The 22,500-nt window shown below is 42.2% G+C and overlaps 1 protein-coding gene across 1 annotated transcript in view; it reads left to right on the forward strand.

Annotated features, from left to right (window-relative positions):
- The window catches only part of LOC134078243 (ribonuclease inhibitor-like), a 31,636-nt gene that overhangs the window by 9,040 nt on the left and 96 nt on the right, over nt 1–22,500 (forward strand). The window contains exon 4 of the mRNA XM_062534030.1: nt 19,213–19,386. Within this exon, the coding sequence (XP_062390014.1) occupies nt 19,213–19,386 (174 nt within the window). The remainder of the gene's footprint in view (nt 1–19,212; nt 19,387–22,500) is intronic.

Below are 22,500 nucleotides of genomic sequence, written 5' to 3' on the forward strand. Positions count from 1 at the left end.
ACAGGACTATATGCCTTCAAATGTATCCATTGCTATCCATTCACCTAATAACAACTTGAGTGAATTGTCATGACAAGTAAGAATTATGTAGGCCTATACACGAAAAAATGCAATGTACTCAATGTGTGAGCTATCATTTTCTATGGATTATGGGTAAATGCTTCTTTGATTTTCTAATAAGTATTTGTTCTCTTAGCTGTTAATTGTGGCTTCTTACTGTTTACCAGGTGATGGGCAAAAATATTGTGTTGATGATTTTCAGAATATGATCAGATATACCATTAAGGAGAAGCCCATTCTCAAAATATAAAGAACATTTTGAAGTTCACTTTTTCTTGGCCTAATGCAAAGTTGATTGCGTTTCCCAATTTGACTTTGACCTATAGTCACTTGAAAGTATCACAAAGTTGAGTATCCCAATGGTGTGATTGAGCCTCCTATTGTCTGTCTGTATTGTCTCTTGGGGAGATACAGACACATTATGCATGTTTACATTGAGTAACTATATTACCCCTCTTATGGACAGGATATGAGCTTCAGGAGTAAAGATTTCAGGATTTTTTTATAGGTTTAAATTTCTATTAAATTAATAGGATTACTGCAGAATGATGGTAGTGAAACATAATATTTATCACCATGGCAGTACTGGCCATCATGGTATACTGTATCTTCAGATTATCATTACGTCTGTCAGAAGCATTACAAGTGATCTAAGATTTCAAAATCAGCTCACAGGCCAAGTCTGTTATGGATAGTCATCTGCTTGATGGTGTGTGGTGTCAATGTAAATAACACAATAACATAACAGCTATAGTATAGCCGTAAATATAGTTTAACTATTGCATTTAAGATTCAATTTCAGTCAAGATTAATATGTGTTATACCACTGCTTGGTCAAATTTCCTATTGTGATGCGCTATTTGGAACGTGCATTATTTTTCTATATACCGCACGGCTATGAAGTAGTTCCCTTCTTTTGGGCTTATTACACTTGAATATTAATTCGCCAATGTGAATGTAACGGTAAAAACAGCAATGTTGTATCTAAGACTGCGGGAATATAAACGAAAATGATAGTAGCAGTGGTATAAGCGGGATAATCAACTCCGCGCCCTGTGCGTTTATAGGAAAATAATGCACTTATCGAAGTGTAAAGTCCCCTCCGCCTGCGGCGTCGGGTCCTTATTACCACTTCGAACGTGCATTATTTTCCTATAAACGCACGGCGCGTCGTTGATTATCCCTTACATAATGTGTTAAGAATACTATGGACAGTGACATTCTGGGAAATGTAATGTGTGGTCAGCCATTTCTTATTGTGAATATACTTCTTGCCATGATTACTTAATTGAAATGAGTGGCATATACAGTCATAGCTGAAAGTGTTGGCACCCCATGCAATGAATAATGTATCATGAATAAATAAATGTTCTTCCTTAAAAGACTGGGGTCATACGTATTGGCACCCCTATGTTAAGCCTATGTTCTCAACTCCCATAGAGGCAGGCAGATTTTTATTTTTAAAGGCCACTTATTTCATGGATCCAGGATACTATGCATCCTGATAAAGTTCCATTGGTCTTTAGAACTAAAATTGCCCCACATCATCACACACCCTTCACCATACCTAGAGATTGGCATGGTGTTTTGTTCAGTTTTCTTCAGTTAGCCTATTAGCCTGTTTGATGCTCATTGAGCTCAATGCAAATCAAACCAGCTAATAGGCCAACTAAATAAAACACCATGCCAATCTCTAGTTATGGTGAAGGGTGTGTGATGATGTGGGGCTATTTTAGTTGCAAAGGTCAAGGGAACTTTATCAGGATGCATAGTATCCTGGATCCATGAAATAAGTGGCCTTTAAAAATCTGCCTGCCCCTATGTTAACCCTTTGTGTTAAATTCCCATAGGGTTACATAGGGGTGCCAATACATTTATTTATTTATGATACATTATTCATTCACATTGAACGTTGGTGTCCTTAAAGGTTGGATATGTTCTACTTTTATTACTTAAGGCATTAAGATCAATTTCCAAAAGATGATTTTATATTCCTCTTTTTAGTCAACTTTAACATGGGTGCCAACACTTTCAGCCATGACTGTATTTTACTCAAGTTGAAATTAGGTGAATAAAATGAGTATACAGTAGTTTACTTGACTCCTTAAAGTTATCCCAACACAAACTACACACATAGAAATAACTCAGCTGAATGACTTATATACACTTAAGTTAACTTCCCGGGTTTTACAGTGCAGCCAAGCAGTGGTGCTCAGGTAGGCAGCCAACAGAAGGTACCCAGGGACCATGTCCATGTGCTCAGTCTGAGTCCTGGTCAGGGACATCGACACTGCCTGGTACTGCACTGACTTCCACTTTCCTCACATCCACATATCGTCAACTCCAAGCACCTGACCTGTACTCACCAAGCTCCAAGCACCTGACCTCTGTGGTTAAAAGCTGGGGGGAAAGCATGCCATCCTTCATGTGCCTTCTTCTGTTGGCTGCCTATACCCGAGCACCACTGCTTGGATGGGGAAAAATGCCTTTGCCATACGACTATTACAAAGTTATTACTACTAACTAGTTACTAACCTCTAATCCTAAAGAACTGAGAGAGCAGTTATGTTTGGGTAGAATTGATAACTATAGTGATATGTCCATTAAACACAATTTGTCACAACCTGGTACATTAATGAAGTCAAATAGCACCATAGACCACCATCTACAGTTCTACATTTTCGCCATAACATTAAAGTATTACAACATGTGCAGCAGTGCACTGTCTCTCCCTACAAGCTTTAAACTTGGCTTGACTCATTCCCATAGATAGGGGTACTGATTGATAGAGGTTTTGGAATGCTATGTTATGTTTCCAATCTGATATTCACTTTGAAAACTGGTTCTCTTTAGGCGGAGATTGTTTTTTTCATGTTCTAGGTCTGTTGTCTCTTATACTGTACAATAAATGTTAATTCTGACACTTCAGCAGACATCCCACGAGTGTTAGCTTTCATTCCATACCATTTTTATCTATATGGTCCTTGTGGTTGTGGAGATATTCAACATTTATCGTTGGCATGTCATGTTGAGCAGGAAACCAAAAAATTGGCCTGAAATTGCTTGCACAAGTCAAAAAAAAAAAAAAAATTAGCTTGACAACCACCATAATATCTGGTGTCTTCTAACTAAAAAAATAGGTTGCCCGCTTGTACCAAAACATGTCCGCAAAAGTCTTAACGGAAGCCCTTTTCAGAATTGGCCCCCTGACTATTCTGAAGATTAGATGATGAGCACACAGTAAGTGGGCAGGTTTTCTCAGGGATGTAATTCTTAATCCACCGTTATTTTACATTTATATTCTGATATGCTTGAGAATGAGAGGGAGAAAAGGGGAGTCCTTTTATTTGAATAATAAATGAAATATGTTATTGGTGAATTGATTAAAATGTCTTTGGTTTTATGTGTATATAACAAAGGGGAACAGAATATAGTCCGTAATTCATAGGAAATTGAAATACAAATTAATAAAGAAATTGAATAAAAAAGATTGTGTGTGTGTTTGTGTAGCAAGTTGTATGGCACATGTGCATTCGTGTGTGTGTGTGTGTGTGTGCGCGCGCGCACGCGCTGTCCACTGCTCTGTGTGTGTGTGTGTGTGTGTATGTATGTGCTGCCCACTGGAGGACCCCCAACTGTATCCGGGCACTGGATCCAGGGTGTGTATGTGCTGCCCACTGCTGTGTGTGTGTGTGTGTGTGTGTGTGTGTGTGTGTGTGTGTGTGTGTGTGTGTGTGTGTGTGTGTGTGTACACTACCGGGAATACTATGGGGAATGAGGAAACATCATCTTGCTGGTCAGTTGTTCTTCATTGGGTCGTCTCATCCAGCTTCTGAGACACAGCAACAACTCCTCATTGTCCCTGTGCAAGATCACATGACCTCCCAATCCTGCAGGAAAGGAGAGCCACACACGCATGTTCACAGGTTCACCTACGTATCTGTGTGGGTGGGGGGGGTATGTGTGTATGTGTCAGTGTGTGAGTTCCTTCTCTTGCCTCCTTCGTGTAGCATGTTCCCCTGTGTTTGCTTCTCCCTCTTTGACCCCCTTTTCTGTTTCTTTCTGTGTGTGTGTGTGTGTGCAGGGTGGGGGAGTGTCTGTCTGTCTTTCTGTGTGTTTGTGTGTGTGTGTGTGTGTGTGTGTGTGTGTGTGTGTGTGTGTGTGTGTGTGTTTGTGCATCTGTTTGTATGTCTGTTTGTGTGTGTTTATGTCCACAGGAGAGGAGAGCCACACACTCCTGTTTACACTTGTGTGTGTGTGTGTGTGTTCATGTGTGTTCCTTCTATTGCCTCATCTGAGTTGTATCTTCCCTCTGGCATTTGCTGCTCGCTCTGTTTCTTTGTGTGTGTGTGTGTGTGTGTGTGTGTGTATGTGTGAAACGTCATCATCTTGCTGGTCAGTTGTTCTTCATTGGGTCGTCTCATCCAGCTTCTGAGACACAGCGTAGGAGAGACAGAACAGTGGGGTGAGGGGTCAGACAACTCTGACAGTGTCCACTCCTGCTTCCTCGGTCCTGCTTGGCAGATTCATCCAAAGGCGGACTTGGATTGGATCTCGAGCAGTGCTGATGCAGGGGAAACGTCCAGCTGCCTTTGGGTCCAGAGCTCTTTCTGGAGCTGGACACAACCAAAGCCTCAACAGCGAAGGAGATCCTGGCCATCGTGATGAAGCGCTGAACATGTTTCAGCAGGAAGTCTACGGGGTCAGAGGTCATAGTTCAACACCTGGGTAAGGCACCAGGACCCAATTCCTTAGTTGCGTAATTCCAGATCCATCGATAAGGAGACGACATCAGTAATGTCCACAGCACAGGGGGCAATAAAGACGTCAGGAACAGCACATTCATATGGGCAGATGTTCAACTCCCAGTACACACACAGCAGATGGATCACACTGCACATTAGTACACTACTAAACACTTTGCCGGAGCGCTCCAGGCAGTAGGACGTCCACCCAACTCTTTGGCACTGATGCAGAGTCCTGCAAACAGGAGCAGTGTGTTGTGGCGCCATGCTCCTCCAACAGCAGCTTGGACTACTTCCTGTACTCATTCACACAGGCACGCCAACCTGAAAGTGGGATCCGTTCAACACAATGTGTTCAGGCAACTGAGCATGTGGTTCAGAGAGAGGAGTTTAGTGTGTTAGCAGAGAAACAGTGGAGAAGGAGATGACCGGTCTAGGGCACAAGAGGGCTCAAACAGAGGCTTCTCCTCGCCACCATCGCCATCGGCTTACTGTTAAGGGATTCAGCCTGGATGTTTTGTTCCAAATAAAATATAGCATTTCAACAGCAATGTACAGCATTGTATGTTTCAATGTATGTTTCATAATGATTCCAGTCATCAGAGTTTAGTGTTTTAGCGATTGTGAAAATCTGTAATGAATGCATCCATGAGGAACTGAGAAGTGTGAATAATGTGGAGTGTTTTCTCATTTCATGTGTGAGGAGGAGGAGCTCATGATGAGCTTCTACACGCAATACTACATGAACATGGACGCCTGCGTAGAGATGCAGCAGAGGCCATTTTAGGGGGAGATGGAACAGAAGCCATTTCAAATGCACACATGAATGATGTAGCCGTGCAGGACTTGTGCAGGACACTGTAGGCTGAAGGAAAACACATGGTGTTGAAAAGGCAGCGGCTGAGGCCTGGGTTAATCAGCACAAGCCCCTTCAGAAGCCTGTTCTCAAGTGCTGCAATAGCAATACATACATACAGTAGCACCTTATCATTGAGTCACATGGCCAGTCCATACCAGACCTTTGGAATCACTTCACAAATGTTTGTTTTATTATTTTATTTCTTGGAGTGATTTGTGTGTGTGTGTGTGTGTGTGTGTGTGTGTGTGTGTGTGTGTGTGTGTGTGTGTGTTATGGTTGTTTAAGCTACTGGATGCCAGAGAATGTCAGTTGAATGTTGTTGGTGCATACGTATAATACATCACTTCACATATACAGTATCAAAGGCAGAAAGGGACATGGGACTTCTTCTAGGTTAGTGCACAGTCTGTAGTACATGTTTGTGCACAAGAGGCAGTTCAGTTGTCAAACCTGCATTTAAAAACAAATATTCATAGAAAGTTGTTTAACCAACCAGTGACTGTATGTACAGTCATTGGTGCCAACAGGAGACAGTGCTGTTAAAGAATCAGCTCGTCGTTGTCTCTGTGCTTAGAGGGAAAGATGAAAGTGAAGTCTTGTAGATGGCCGAGTAGACTCTACTGTTGATCACTACAAGCACAGAGCAGATGAAGAGTTGTTTGATGAAATGTGTTTGGCAAGATTTGCAGCTTTTGGTTACTTTTGTGTGATGGAAAATGTACAAAAGATATAGAAAAATAATTTAAAATGTGTCCTATAAAGAACACATTCACCATGAATCTCAAACAAAGACTTTCAGAACAGAGCAATTATGTTTACTCTATTGGCTACATGAGGGCATGCAATACTACTTCATGACCACCAGAGTGTAGTGTTCCCGATTTTCTAAGCACTATTCTAAGTGATTATCATTGGAAATTGACTATTTTTACTTGTATGCTATATATCTAATTCACTGTTGTTTAGACTGTATGTACAGTATGTCGGTGTATTAAATTAGCACACCATATGATCACCATGTGAGAATGCAGAGGTGGATGAATTACACAATTTCTTTACTGAAGTGAAATATACAGTAGATACACCTTGACAAATATTACTCCAATACAAGAAAGTTGCTGTCAGGTTTTTACTTCAGTTGCAGTACAGAAGTACTGGTTTTAAATAGAAATGGAAAAATAATTTAAAATGTGTCCTGTAAAGAACATACGCACCATGAATCTCAAACAAAGACTTTCAGAACAGAGCAATTATGTTTGCCCTATTGGTTACATGTTTAGTTGGAGCCATCGTGATGGTTATGGAGACTTTCACAATAACAAACATGTTTGATGAAGATGGCGTTTTAAAGTCTGTTAAGATGATTGTTGGTAAGGATAAGAGCAGGTCTGAAGTGGATGGTAATTTACTACAGTAAGAGATACTTCATATACACGGTGTCAACTGTGACCCGAACAGCTGGAATGTGTGTAGAGAGATTGTGAGCATGACGAAATGCAGTACCACTTCATGACCACTTGAGTGTAGTGTTTCTCATTTTCTAAGCACTATTCTAAGTGATTATCATTGGAAATGGAGTAATTGTGTGCTATATATCTAATTCACTGTTGTTTAGACTATATGTATGTCTGTATATTAAATTAGCACACCATATGATCACCATGTGTGAATGCAGGGAGAGAGGTGGACGAAGGACACAATTTCTTTACTGAAGTGAAATACAGATGCACCTTGACAAATAGTACTCCAATACAAGAAAGGTGCTGTCAGGTTTTTAAGTTGAAGTACAGAAGTACTTGCTTTTAAAACTTTACTTTAGTATTAAATGTGTTGTAATGTAATGTTTATTTGGTCATATAGGGTATCCTTTGGTTGGTCATGGGATTTGAACAGAGCTTTAGTTCCTTATATCCAACAACACATTTGATCTATTCTCATGACTTTGCAACTGTTCAAATGGATGCAATATTGTAATGCAAATCAGGATTAATTCCCTGTTCACACATTTAAAACATTTTCACCAACAATGGTCGCGTTTCCCAGATTCGTTAAGAAGCTCTTAAGGAGCGTTCTCAGAACGTAATTAGAGCGCTCATAAGAAGTTCTTAGCGCTTTAGAGCCTCTTAACGAATCTGGGAAACCCGGCCAATGACTGTGTGCAATGAGCAATGACTGAGGTGTCATCTGTAGACTCTATGATGATGTTGGGCTGGGCAGCATCACAGTCACACATTAAGAGTGTGTGCAGCACAGGGCTGAGTCCACAGTCTTGTGGAGTGCCAGTGTTCATGGTGAGGGTGCTGGAGGAGAAGTTTCCCAGGTGGACATGCTGCAGCCTGCCAGTGAGGAAGCTCAGTATCCAGTTGCACAGTGCAGAGGAAAGACCCAGTGTAGTGTAGCTTGGTTATGAGTGCGGCGGGGATGATGGCTGAGCTACAGTACAGTCAATAAAAAGCAGTCTGGCATAATGTTCTTATGGCCATCACCATACTAAGCTCAATCTTTTAAGCCTGGATATTACTCTGCAGGGGCGTCACTCTGGGGAGTTTGCGGGTTTCTGCACAAGAGGCGTGATCAGAGGGCAAAGTTCAAATGACTGTACGCCTTTGGATAGTCCTTCAACCAATCAGACCAACGATCAGGTGTGCCTCTTGGATAAGCTACTGTAGTTTGTGACTGGAACCAAAAGATGTGGACAGGAAGCAAGAGAGATAGTTATGCAGGTTTCCAGCCTGAGCTCCAAACCCTAGTCTGGCATACCCAACCCAACCGGCATACCTGTTCTTATTCTCCAGGTGAGTCCATACTGAATGCAAAGGAAGTGAGATCATGGCATCCTGTGTGGATCTGTTGGACCTGTGTGCAAACTGCAGTGGGTCCAGGGCTACTGGAGTGATATTCAGGAGCAGTGGTCAGGGCCACATGGCCTGTAGTCATCGAGGCACGAGGCAGCTGCTTTCTGTGGTGCAGGTATTGTGATGGCGGGTGGATTTAAAACAGAATGGGACTGTAGACAGTGTGAGGGAGAGATTGAAGATGTCTGTGCCAACAGTGCCCGTCACCTCAGTGGCACGGTCTGAGGACGCGTCCCAGGATGTTATCTGGGCCTGCAGCCTTGAGTGTGTTCACTCTGCTCCGTGACCTATACACTCAACTTGTTTAATGATTTCAGGAGGGAAGATCATGTGTATGTTGTTAAAGTTATCAGCTGACTTCCAAGGGCCTGAGACGATGAGACATTTGTCTTATCAGCAGTCCAAGTACAGAACACTCGACATGTGTTGAACTTTGTATCATAATAAACATCTCAGTTCAGGCCGTTCTGAGCTTACTGTATGTCTTCAACTAGTTCTTTCTTGCAGGGAGAGACACCTAATGGAGTCACATAATGTACTTAAAGACAGAAAGATATTATAGACTATTATATTATACTACATTTTGTCACATACTGTATGTTTGTCAGAGCAGAATAAACTGTACCATGATGACACCACTGGCATCTGATGTACAACATTTCACTACTGTGGTGGTAAGAGCACCCGTCCAAACAGATACATTCTGCTTCAGTTTGGCTGGACATGAATATGTGTTTATATGTGACTATAGATACAAGTCAGAAGTAAGGAATGAGAACCTATTGGTGAGTTAACAGATGAGATATTTTAGATCATAGATTTGTATCAGTTCTATTAGTTGTTATTCTCATTTATATGCATATGTGCATTAAAAGCGCTCCAAAAACAAAACTGGCTTGCTTGTCAAAAGGCAAAAATGTGTTTGTTAGAAATGGAAGTACAGTACAGCTCAGCAAGGGTCACTGTTAATATGTAACCTGAGGTCAGTAATATTGGTGTTATGAAATCCATCCAGATACTGTAAGTTATGGAGGTTGAGAGAGAGGTGGGGTGACTAGATTCTGCAGATACGCCGAATTATAAAACAATTGAGGAGGCGACCTTGGGCCTCTGCAGTGCACTTACCTGCACAACAGCTAACCATTAACATCGTTAAGACGTCCTGCTTGTGGAGTTTCACACCATTGAGTCTCAGACAATTTTGTAGAAAGCCGCTTGCAGAGTCTCAGAGAACCTCCAGCCCTCTGAAACAGGTCAGAGTTTGGAACGGGGAGAGGACAAAGCACCGAACCGGTAAGGCCACAGCTTAGAAACACTGACAAGTGAAGTAGAAATATGACATGTAAGTAGAATTATTAGTGCAAGCTCTTGTTGATAACCTTTTCCAATGAAGTTTAGCGGGATCATCTGGATAATCAAACTAGTAAGTATAAGTTAAATATGAACAAACTCTATCACAGCTGCTAACCTTTTTATGTGAGGTATAATTGTCAAGATGGCAGATGCCGTCAATGCTGATAACGTGTTGTGGTTAAAGTCTCACTGGAGGTGCTTGTCTGAAATCGACTGAATGATTTGGATTTGGATTTTGGCTTGTGTTCTGAGGGAAATGTCCCAATGAGATGGTGGAGCTATGTGCTATTCTTTGCAGCTGCAGTATCTGTAGCATGAGAAAGCGTGTGTGTGTGTGGGGGGGGGGCTTTTTTTTTAGAAAAGCTTCTATTTTTCGTTCCAATATCAGAAACCATGACCACAAAAGCCCGGTGGCTGTTCATTATGACCGCCGCTAGCGTAGCTAGCGAAGCGGTCATATAGTTGTTGTCAAAGTTTTTTTTTTTTTTTTTTTTTCTTTTTTCACGTCATTTTTCGTCAACGATTCCCGGGACACCGTAACACCGGTGCGCATGAAACTTGGTGGGCATGTAGCCCCAGTAGAGTTCTATGGAAAATTTTCGTTTCGTCCCCGGGGGTCACTCCACCCCCGCGCTGCCCCCGCCCGAAGCCCAAAAATGACAGTTTTTCCTACATAACTACCTGAACCGTGGCACCGAGGATGACAAAATGTTTATGGTATGTTGTTCTCTAGAGCTTGCATCAACTTAGCTTATAACCAGTCATTTGTGATTTGCCCCCCCATCGTAAAAATTGAAAATGCAATGTAATATTGCTTTAATTGCCCCTATCTTCAGATGAGATGTTATGAACTGCACCAAATTTCATGTGTATGATTAACCTGACACCCTCTGGGAGTATGCCAAGTTTTGTGGAATTTCATCCATGGGGGGCTATAAAATAAATGGATTTATGTGTACATTCAGGACTGTATACCCATCGGCCAGTAGATGGTGGTATTATCTGGAGTCTAAATCCCCCCCTGGGGATTTCAAAAACTGTTCCAAACATCTCAATCTCTGCTAGTTTTTGTCCTAGAAACATATAAGTGACACCATTAGAAACCTTTAATCAACTAGTTTCCAAATATGTTTTAAAAGAGAATGGTTGCTCTGGGTGCAACAAACATGCAGGAACACACACACACACACACACACACACACACACACACACACATAAATACACACACACACACACGCATACCTACACACGCACCACTACATACACACATGTACATAAAACATTATACAAACACATGCACAAACACGCCCACACGCATGCACACATACACCCTTACACACACACACACGCACACACACCTACACACACACACACACACACACATGCACACACACATCTTTGAGTACATTTTGTGAGACCACCGGAGCTGAGAAGTGAGTGTGTGTGTGATGTACTATAGTGTGTGGGTGCGTTTCTGTGTGCCCATCTGTGTGTTTGCATGTGTGTATATGTGTGTATGTGCATGTTCTGTGTGTGTTCTCTTTCTTTCTCTCTCTCTCTCTCTCTCTCTCTCTCTCTCTCTCTGTGTCTGTGTTATCTGTGTGTATTCTGTGTGTGTTCTCTCTTTCTCTCTCTCTCTCTCTGGGTGTGCCTGTGTGTGTGTGTGTGTGTGTGTGTGTGTGTGTGTGTGTGTGTGTGTGTGTGTGTGTGTGTGTGTGTGTGTGTGTGTGTGTGTGTGTGTGTGTGTGTGCGAGTGTGTGTGTGTGAGTGTGTGCCTGTGTATGTGTGTTTGTGTGTGTGTGTGTGTGTGTGTGCACACGCGCGCATGTGAGTGTGTGTGTGTGTGTGTGTGTTATCTGATATTGGAGTGACAGTGACGGCAGAGAACACAGTGAACATATACTCAGAGACACATTAAACACACACACAAGCAGACACACACTCACACTAGACAGAGAAGCACTCATACACAAAAGCAAGCGCACACATGCACACACTCATTTACATACATAAAAGTTGCAGTAGGGATGGAGTAGGCGATGGAAACACAAGCGTGATTGATATTTGCGGAGAGAATGTGCAGGACTGAGCGGCGGTCATATTGTGTATCGCTATGCGGTACATCTAGTTTTACTCAGTGCTCTCACAATTTCTCTTCACTGCACTACATGTGGAATTGAAGTGGTTAAGGGGGGGGGGGGGGGGGGGGGGGGTGATATTAACTTTTTTTACTTCTAAAAAAAGAAGCTTTTTGGATCTACACACTGGACACTTTAGCCCCTAGAGGAATGAATGAGGACTTTGACTTGCGTCCCTTTCTATAAACTGATTTTGGCCTTGTTGGACTGTTGTGTTGAGCTGTAGGATGCTATAACTTTTCTCTGATCCTGTATTCCAATCTGTCAGTTCTTTTCCTGATTGTATCTTTGATGTTGTTCATGTTGTGTATATATTGCATATATTAATGTGGCTGCCTGTCATACTTATGTATTTAGTATTCACTACTCCTCAATAGGATCTAGTGACACTATCAGTTATATGAGTGTATTGAAATACTGTTGTGCTTTGTGTTATTTATTGCACGTTGGCACTTTATTGTATACTGTCATTTTTTGCACACTAGCACTTTAAGCACTTTGCACTCGTCACTTTAATCACTTGCATCATGTGATGTCACACACAAACACTTTATAGAAGTATCGTGCCAAAATCCAGTTCCATCCTTCAGACTAACCTCTTTGTGTTTCTATGGTTTCTGAAATGATGTTCACAGCCCCAAACTACCACAGCCATGGCCAGTTTGGAATCAGAAGGTATGTTTTATCCCTGTCTCCAATGTCTGTGATTTTTTACAGAGTAGCATTATCAGTTGTTTAGGATGTTATACTGTACATGGAGAGGCAGTAAACAAATCACATCACTACTTTCTTATACCATTTTTTTTCTAAATCAGGCTCAGAGTTCTTCAGGAAACACAAGGGGGAGCTAGAGATGCGTCTTGGTGTCCTTGCACCTCTTCTGATCGACCTGGAACGTTCTAGTTCAAATGTGATATATTAACAATATGTGTGTGTCTGTGTGTGTTCACACGTATGCTTACGTATGTGTGCATGTGTTTGTCTCACTATTGGAGCCAGATACTATTGAAATACAATAACAAGCCTCTCTGAACTGACCACATATCAGCCCTCTAGGTCACTTGAGAGACTTTATAATCACAACTCCATAAGTTTTAATAGCAAAGAGGAATATGTTATGCATTTTACATTATTAAAATGATACAAGGTAACAAGGATACAAGGAAGTCTATTTGTCACATGCATATGATTACTAATGTAAAGATTGCAGGGGGGGTAGTAGGAGGGGCAGGATTAGTGCAAGAAGCATTAGTGCATGGGGGGGGGGGTTCAAAGTAAGAGCTGCAGGGGGTGAATGATGTATGTATGTGTGTGTATGTGTGTGTGTGTAGGGGGGGGGGAGCACCAAGAGACACTCAGGAGCAACGGGGACAAGGAAAATCTCCCTTGTTCAGGAAGAAATCTTGGGCAGATCCACGGCTCTAGGGGCCAACCCAACTGCTTGGCGTTGTGCTGGTAGAGGGAGCCTGTAAGTGTGTGTGTGTGTGTGTGTGTGTGTGTGTGTGTGTGTGTGTGTGTGTGTGTGTGTGTGAGAGGGGCAGGGGAATCCTAAGGGCAGGCATGTGTGATGTCTTGGGTGGAGTGGTGGTGAGACAGTTAAAAGGGGGGTGGGAGTAATAATGGTGTACTGTGTCTATGTAGGGGTTGGAGGGTTAAGGGGCAGTGTGCTGTGTGTGTGTGTGTGTGTGTGTGTGGCGGTGGCATTCTGATGATTCAGAGGGTGCTGGGCAGTGTGTTGTATGTATGTGGCTTAATGATAAAGATGCTGGTATGATCCATGATAGGTGTACATCATAAGACAGTTTAGCTAAAACTACTAAATTCACCCAAGAAAGGCAAAATAAAGGCAAAAGTACAATGCTACAATGATGATGATGATATATGTAGTAATAAACCATTTAAGATACACTCAGGTATACATTTTATTTTTGCTGTCTGTACAAAGATGCTGCAAAGACAGTGCATTTAAAGTTGCAGTGCATTTAAGTGATATTGGTTACAACCAATAGTATGGTTCACTGGTTAACTGATTGCTATGGTGTGTGTAATGCATCTCTGTGATTGCTAGTGCAACCAGAAAGTATTCAGACCCTTTCAAGTGTTCCACATTTTGTTATTTTTCAGACTCATCTTAAAATTGATTCAACTGTTAGCCGATAAACTATTTGGTTATATTCAAAGTCAATTTCTTAATTTTATTGAGTCAGACACGTAAAAACCTTTCATTTGGCAAACACAGTTTGTGTCGCCCTTCCGAGGTCAAATTCCAATGGCCAGGTTCTTAACACTGATGTTTTATTACTCCAACGAAGAAATACAAACAACCTAGAACTACACAAACAAGACAAACATACCACAGTCAATCATACATTCATAAACACAAACACAACTTGAGCATAATTAAAATGATAACCAAACAGAACGCACCATACCACTTGCGCCGGCTTGTTGGCTAAGAGGCGATGTTAATCTTGTTGGGTTGAGTAACGATATAAATTGTGCTAAATTCTTGTGAGCGTGAGACGCATCAAACAGGTACAGCATAGCTTACCCTTGTAGCCCCACAAGCTCATTCATTAGGTTCAACTACAATTAACAGGAAGTGACATAAGTGGATGCATCGTGGGAGATTGAGTCCATCACATACATTACAATGTTAATAAATGTCATTACAGCAATCATTCATCTCATATAAATACATACATTACAGTATGTAAAATAAGGTAATTTATCACTTTAATTGTGCAAAATATGCAAAGCTAAGACAAATGATCGGAAACCATCAAACTTGTATGGCTGGCTTGGCTGCAGCTACACCGTTATCTTCCTGAGGTGCATCTTGCGCCATTCCATGAAGGATTTTCCCTGTAGACTCACTATACTGTTGTTATAGTCTGTGTTCACTGTAGACTCATTATACTGTACTGTTAGTCTGTGTAAGGGACCATGTGCATGTTGGGACACATTTGATAGAATTTTGCTTTTGGACATGCCCGTTAGTATTGTAAAAAGTATTCACTGTAAATAAGTAAATGTAACTGATTTACTCACAGTGCACTTTTGAAAGTGATCTCCTTGTTAGCGAATAGCAAATTTAGTAACCTAACCAGATTAGTATATCTGTTTTATGCCCCCAAATTCACAAAATTCACAATTTGATGTTTTATTCTATTTTTCAAGAATGTGTTGCTGAACATACAATCCAGCCACAAAAAATGACAACACAGAATGAAGTGGAAAAGAAGAGAGGGGAGACAGACAGGCAACTCAAGCAACACCTTAAGTCCATCCAAAGAAAAAGGTGTGTTCGTGTACGCCAAGAACTGGGGGATGAACAACTACAGGACATCTACACTGACCTTTGCATTGTAGAAGGACGCACTGGGGGGGTCAACAGTGCACATGAAGTGTCAACAATACACTTAAAACAAATTGAGACCAGGACATTCTCTGGGACCATGAACTCAGTAAATTTGTCAAACATATTCTCTGATTATGCTGATGAACCTGTCACAAAGGTCTTGACGTTGGGAATAGCTGGAGTGGGGAAAAGTGTTGCTGTGCAAAAATTTGTCTTGGACTGGGCAGAAGACAGAGAGAATCAACATATAGAGCTTGCTTTTGTCCTTCCATTTCGAGAGCTGAACTTGTACAAAGAGAAGTACAGCCTACTCAATCTTCTCTTTAAATTCTACCCAGAACTTAGAGAGTTCAAAAAAGCCATGGAATTTAAAATGACAGTTCTTTTTGTGTTGGATGGCTTGGATGAAAGCAGAATCAAGTTGGACCTCAAGGATAAGGACAAGCATGTTGATGACCCCCATACAGAATCATCGATTGCCATGCTAGTAACAAGTCTCATAACTGGTAAACTATTGCCTTCTGCACTCATCTGGGTAACAACAAGACCAGCAGCAGCCAATAAGGACCTGTGTGACCTTTTCGACATAGTAACAGAGATTCAAGGCTTCAGTGAAAGACACAGAGAGGAGTATTTTAGGAGGGTCAGTCCAGAGAAAGCTGAACAAATTATAGCACACATAAAATCAAAGAGAAGCTTCTACATAATGTGTCACATCCCAGTGTTCTGTCGGATCATAGCAGCTTTGCTTACAGCAAAGGGAGAAGAGCAAAGTGCCTCTAACCAGGAAATGCCCAAAACATTGACTGAAATGTACACACGATTCAGTGTCTTTCAGATCACCAGAATGAATGAGAGATGTGAGAAGAAGATGAGCCCAGAGGAAAAAGGGCAGCTCCTTGTTAAACTTGGGAAACTGGCATTCAAACATCTGGAGAACGGCACCCTGATATTCGATGAGAATGACCTGACAGAGTGTGACATTGATGTAAATGAAGGAACATTGCAGGCTGGACTTTGTACACAGATCTTCAAAAAGGAAAATGCTATAAATGGAGAGGGTATATTCAGCTTTGTGCACCTGAGTGTACAGGAATTCCTGGCAGCTCTGTACTTGCTCCATACACATGCAACCGATAAGGAGAATCTCTTTATCAAGACAAAGAAGGAGAAGATTGGATGGCTTTTCAAGAAGTCAAGGTTCGACCTCTTCAAGGTGTCTTTGGACAGGGCCTTACTAAATGAAAGTGGGCAATTTGATCTTTGTGTGCGCTTCCTTCTTGGACTGGCTCCAATGTTGGAGCCTGAAGTCCGGTTCCCCCTAAATAATGTTCTTCCAAAATTGGGTGACAGGCAACTGAGCATCAAGAAGACTGTTGAATACATCAAGAACAAGATAGAAAAAGAAAACATCCCACCAGAACGGATTATCAACCTCTTCCACTGCCTGAATGAACTTGGAGATGATTCACTGGTTGAAGAGATCAACAGGTAATCAGCACTCCACATTAAGATTTAAGACTATTGTGCAGACAGAACTTAGGCTATAGTGCCAACTGTCATAAATCAAACTGTAAAAACAATGCCATTTTTCAAAGAACATCATGTTCTCTGAGCATGATTGGACGCAGTCACTCCAGATTGATGTCGGAAGTATTTTCAAGCAAAACAGAAAGCTAGTGGCCCCTCCCTTCCGTGCAACTGAAACTGCCATGAACGCCGACTTGGTTTATTATGTTTCATGGTCCACATTGGACCGAGCTGTTTTTGTTGCAGTTTCTGGAGCCTGGGCTATCCACAGGGATTACGTGTTTTTATAATGTATTCAGGGGACAGGCAGCTAGCGGATCGTGAGGACATGTTAACTGCATATGTCAAAAATTTTCTAGCTTAGACATTTTGTCCATCAAATGACAGAATACAGCAATGAACATGTTTGCATTTAGTGACATTCCTGCTTTGCCATCATCACTATGTAGCCACACCAGCACAGCTTGGACATGCAATTAGCTGGAAAAATAAATGTAAAGCTATGTGAATTTCCATAAATACCGAAGCAATTCACAATTTCCTTCAGCCAGGGGTGATGTTAGTTTTGAAATGTGAAGTGGCAGTGGTACAGTAACTATTTATTAGCAATGCAGTAAACAACAAAAAATGGCAGCCGCATGAATGTGTACAAACTAATCTTGGTATCGGCATTGATTATCGGTCAAATTGTTATTAAACATTGGTATTGGCCCAGAATTTCACAATTCATGCATCTCTATTTCTTACTGCTGATATGGTTTATTATCAGTTTGCAAAGGTTAGTGGCATAGTAGGATGTAGCTTTAAGAATCCCTGACCAGTGGTTTTGAGGTTAACACAAAGTCTACTCTCATTAGGATGCTCCATTTCCGAATGGAGAGTGCCCAGACATTCTTCACAAAGTGAATGATCTGGTGATGCCATTTTATAACACTTGTGATGTTTTTTAATAACCATTTCTAGCAAGTGACATCTTCAGCTTTCAAAATGAAATCACTGATGTGCCTAAATCAGTACCAACTTCAAAACAGACAATAAAAATGAAAATGTTTATCAGAGATTCTGATTGAACCCTGCCGAAAAAAACCCAGTTACAGTAGAAACCAGCTTATGCTCGTAGCTGATTTTAGCGGGTCTTTGCTGGTTTTCTTCCAGCTCTTGCTGGTCTTTGCTGGTGTAGTTGGTTGGACCACCAGGTGGATATTATATTGTATGGTCAGAAAATAACTCCCTGACCCCCACTGATTTGAGGAATATTCAGAAATGTTCAAATGTGCATCTTTTATGTTCCACAGATACATGAGCCCAACAGGCGAGGAACAGAAACTGACTCCAGCCCAGTGTTCAGCTCTGGCTTATCTGCTGCTGATGTCAGCTGAAGAGCTGGAGGAGTTTGATCTGAAGAAATACCTGAGATCAGAGGAAGGGCTCCACAGAATGCTCCCTGTAGTCAATGTCTCTAGGAGGGTTTGGTGAGTGATTCTTCGTCTTGGACTGATTAAGTGTTTCAGAAATGTTTTGACACACTGGGGCCATAATTTGAATGAAGGGCAAAGTCTTACTTAATTTAATAACAAGGAAAATATATTTACACCATGTGCAACTACAGTATACGCCATATGCAAAACCCTAAACAAACACTGATGAGTCAGCACAATGCTCCCACATGTCATTTGATAGCCCAGCTATAGCTCATGCATGAGAACTTGGCCTTGTGACAGCCTGCTTGTTGCCCGTTGTGTTTCTTCCAACACATACTGTTTGGGGTCAGTCTGTGAGGAAGTCCAACATCCAGCTGCACAGTGGGGTGTTGATGCCTAGAAAGCCACGTCAGCTTACCAAGCGCTGGGGAATGGCTGTGATGAAGAGCATCTGCACATAACTGTTCTTATATTCGATATATCAAGTGGGCACCCTCATTCACCGATGTTTCGTTAAATGAGGTGTCGTGGGCCTAACTTAACGAAACAACATGTTTGTGACCATTGGTTGACAGATTGGTGGTTAGCTTGCTTCTTTAAGTACATTTTTGACAGGGGCTTCATTATGTTTATACCTTGGATTTTGGCACAAGGGATTTTAACACCTAATCGTTATTAATTACGTTAGTAATTAATTGTTTTATGGGCATGGGGGCTGGCCATTGATAGTCATTACAGAAAAGGGGGAGAGATTTTGAGATTGATTCTCATGCTTCGTTATTCTTTATTACTGGAATGAAGATTGAATGCTGCATCAACCAAATAAACATAATTTTCCCTACCAACACCTTTTATATTTTTCTTACACATCACCTGTGTTTGTCAAACAGCCTAAATCAGTGTCACCTCTCTAAAGCAAGCTGTGAAATGATGGCATCAGTGCTGCAGAGGACACCTTCCCATCTGAGAGAACTGGACATGAGTGACAATGACCTGCAGGATGAAGGAGTGAAGCTGCTCTGTGTGGGACTAAGAAAACCGCAGTGCAAGCTGGAGACACTGAGGTCAGTAATTAGGAATGTTATGTAGTACTGTATGTTAACCACCAGGAAGAAAAAACAATGTGCCTATGTGTGATGTCAAATTGTACATCTGTGAATATTTATATTGATCTGCACTTGTCATGTTAATTGGTGACATTTAGGGATTGTCAGTCAAACTAACTGAATAAGCAAATTACCTGTATACCTTTTACTGCATTTCCTTAATTTATGATTAAGAAAGAGCATCTCTTGTTTCAGACTGTCTCTTTGTCTCATCACACATGAGGGCTGTTCTCTCTTGTCCTCTGCCCTCAAATCAAACCCCTCCTACCTGAAACAGCTGGATCTGAGCTACAATCACCCAGGAGACTCAGGTGTCAGAGAGCTCACAGACAGACTGAATGATCCCGGCTGTAAACTAGAGACGTTGAGGTGAGATGTGTTACATCTTAGATTACTTTCTAGTGGAGCTGTTTATCCATTTGCCCTGTGTTGGAGAGCTTTTTATGTGGAGACTGGATATTCTGTCACGTTTCCAGATGATTCCCTTCCACATATTAAACTGGGCATGATGTGGCCCTTTAAGCACTGCAAGTAAAAGGCAATCCCCCAGACTTACACACACATATGAGGCTTGTGAACAGTTTGCACTTTATTTAAAGCAAGTTTTAGAATTCATAACAAAAGATGGGCAACCATGTCTGCCCAGGCTACAGAAGATGATTAGGCACAGCTTGCACAGTGACCCACTGATGGGTGAAGGAGAACCAGTAGGTAAATAAAGAGATACATAAATCATTTAAATACATTAATAATGTCCACAACACAGGGGGCAATAAGACCACTTACATGTAAGGAAAAGCACATTCATATTTGCACATGTTCAACTCCCAATGAGGAAGCTCATGATGCACTTGCAGAGGGGATAAGGCCCACTATGAGAAGTGTGTCTGTTAGTTTGAAGGGACTGATGCTGTTTCACTAGTTCACTTATTGGATTGCTTAGACTGAGTGCAGAGAATAGTGAGTTTGGTTTGATAGCCGGCCATGGTCCTGGGATGCCAATAGTGGAGATCACATGTGACTGTGAGTGATGTCCGCTAACACCCCACGAGCGCTTTCAGCAGAAGCTGCTACGAGAGGGAAATTAAGCAGGAATTGGAGACCTGATAAACTAGTCGGATATCTTACATTCAACTAACCCTTGAGGGGTGTAGATTAGTAGGTGTCCAAGGTCCAATGACCAAGCATACGATTTCCATTGCTAGGGATACGCTTGTTCTCATGACTAGAAGTGAAGGCTGAATAGTGCGTATCTGCCCAACTTAGCCTGAGACCGGTGGGGAAAGCATCTGTGGTGGAGAGAGAGCTGGATGGGGAGGACTGTGTAATGATATGAGATGTAGTGATTAAGTGTAGGCAAGAGTGAGCATCTTCTCTGTTGACCAGATTGGTGGTAGTATAATAGGAGACTGAGGATGTAGAATCGCCATGGCTACAGCGAGGTAAGAGGATGCATTGCCACCGTTAGAATAGAAGTGGAAAGACTGTAAGAAAATATGCTATGGTAAGTATGTTCTAGACACTGGAATAAATTGACAGAAAGGTGATTTAGAAGAGTGAAGGAGAGGCTCAATTAAGTGTAATTCAGTCAGTGTTACTGATTGGTCAATATGCTCTGTTTGATATGAACCTTTAGGTTACTATGATCCATGGCTTGTAGATAAGGACATGTGGATGCAGATCTACGCCAGATTAACCTCACTATGCCACATTTCCTCACTACATCTCAACTCCCAAATGGCAAATATGAGTGCGAGGCTGAAAGTGATCCTGGAACAGAATCTGTTGCTATGATAAATGTGGGCCTCCTGCATGACTTAAGGTGGAAACTCTGCATTCCAGATCATGAGCAGGTTGTGAGTTATCAGAGCAGCGCAGGGGTCTGGCATATCCTGCGTCTGCATTCTGTGCATGCGGTGCTGGCTAAGTGTGTGACTATTACATCCACGCGGCAGGTGGAGGTGTAGCGTGCCTCCAGATTTGTGCAAGCGGGGTGGACGTTTGAGCAATGGCCCAGATTGTGTTGTGCTTGCTGCTGGGCTCAGTGAAATATAGCTATGATTTACGGAGCACCGTGATCAAGTTGGATGTGGTTGAACTACACCGTGATACACGCAAGCACACGGGAGTGGAAACTGTGTTGCGCTTGTTTGGTGCAGCGGTGGCCATTCATGTGTTGCCCAAGCCATGAGAACGATGGGTGTCGGGGATCAGTGGAGCTTTTGCAGCATTTCTCAGAGCTCAGCAGAGCTGTTGCTGCATGGGTCTCAGCAGAGCTGTTGCTGCATGGGTCTCAGTAGAGCTGTTGCTGCATGGGTCTCAGTAGAGCTGTTGCTGCATGGGTCTCAGTAGAGCTGTTGCTGCATGGGTCTCAGCAGAGCTCTTGCTGCATGGGTCTCAGCAGAGCTGTTGCTGCATGGGTCTCAGTAGAGCTTTTGCTGCATGGGTCTCAATAGAGCTGTTGCTGCATGGGTCTCAGCAGAGCTGTTGCTGCATGGGTCTCAGCAGAGCTGTTGCTGCATGGGTCTCAGGGCTCATTTCATCCTATCTGTGGCAGCCTTAAGCAACAACTGGACCTGGGCTGGAAGAAAACTGTTAATATCATTTACGTGATTAATATCCAATATTCAGCACAATACAACATACAACACAGTATACATGATGGGCAGATAAGGCATGAATAAGGCATGAAATGATGAGTAGGTAGATGGCATGAAATGATAGGCATGAAATGCGTGAGTAGGCAGATGGAATGAAATGTTGTTCCATGGCACTGCTGGGTGCCCAAGCTGATGGTGCGGGGAAGTCCAGCGTGTCTCCAGGCATGGAATGGGTAGAGGGGCAAAGGGAGGGAGCAGTTGCCCCCAAACAACTGGAAGGGGGCAGCCTGGTAGGGAAGTCCTGGCTGGGGGGGTTGGAGGGGGGAAGGGAAGAGGGGGGACGTAAACGGCAGTAAGGAGGGTTTCCTACCAACGGAAGTGGGATGAGTGATCCTTGCAGTATATAATGTCTTGAGGAGAAAATAGAAGTCTAGGTGTGTGTGTGTGTGTGTGTGTGTGTGTGTGTGACGGG

The sequence above is a fragment of the Sardina pilchardus genome, chromosome 1 (assembly GCF_963854185.1).
Source record: "Sardina pilchardus chromosome 1, fSarPil1.1, whole genome shotgun sequence".
Classification (NCBI taxonomy): Eukaryota; Metazoa; Chordata; class Actinopteri; order Clupeiformes; family Clupeidae; genus Sardina; species Sardina pilchardus.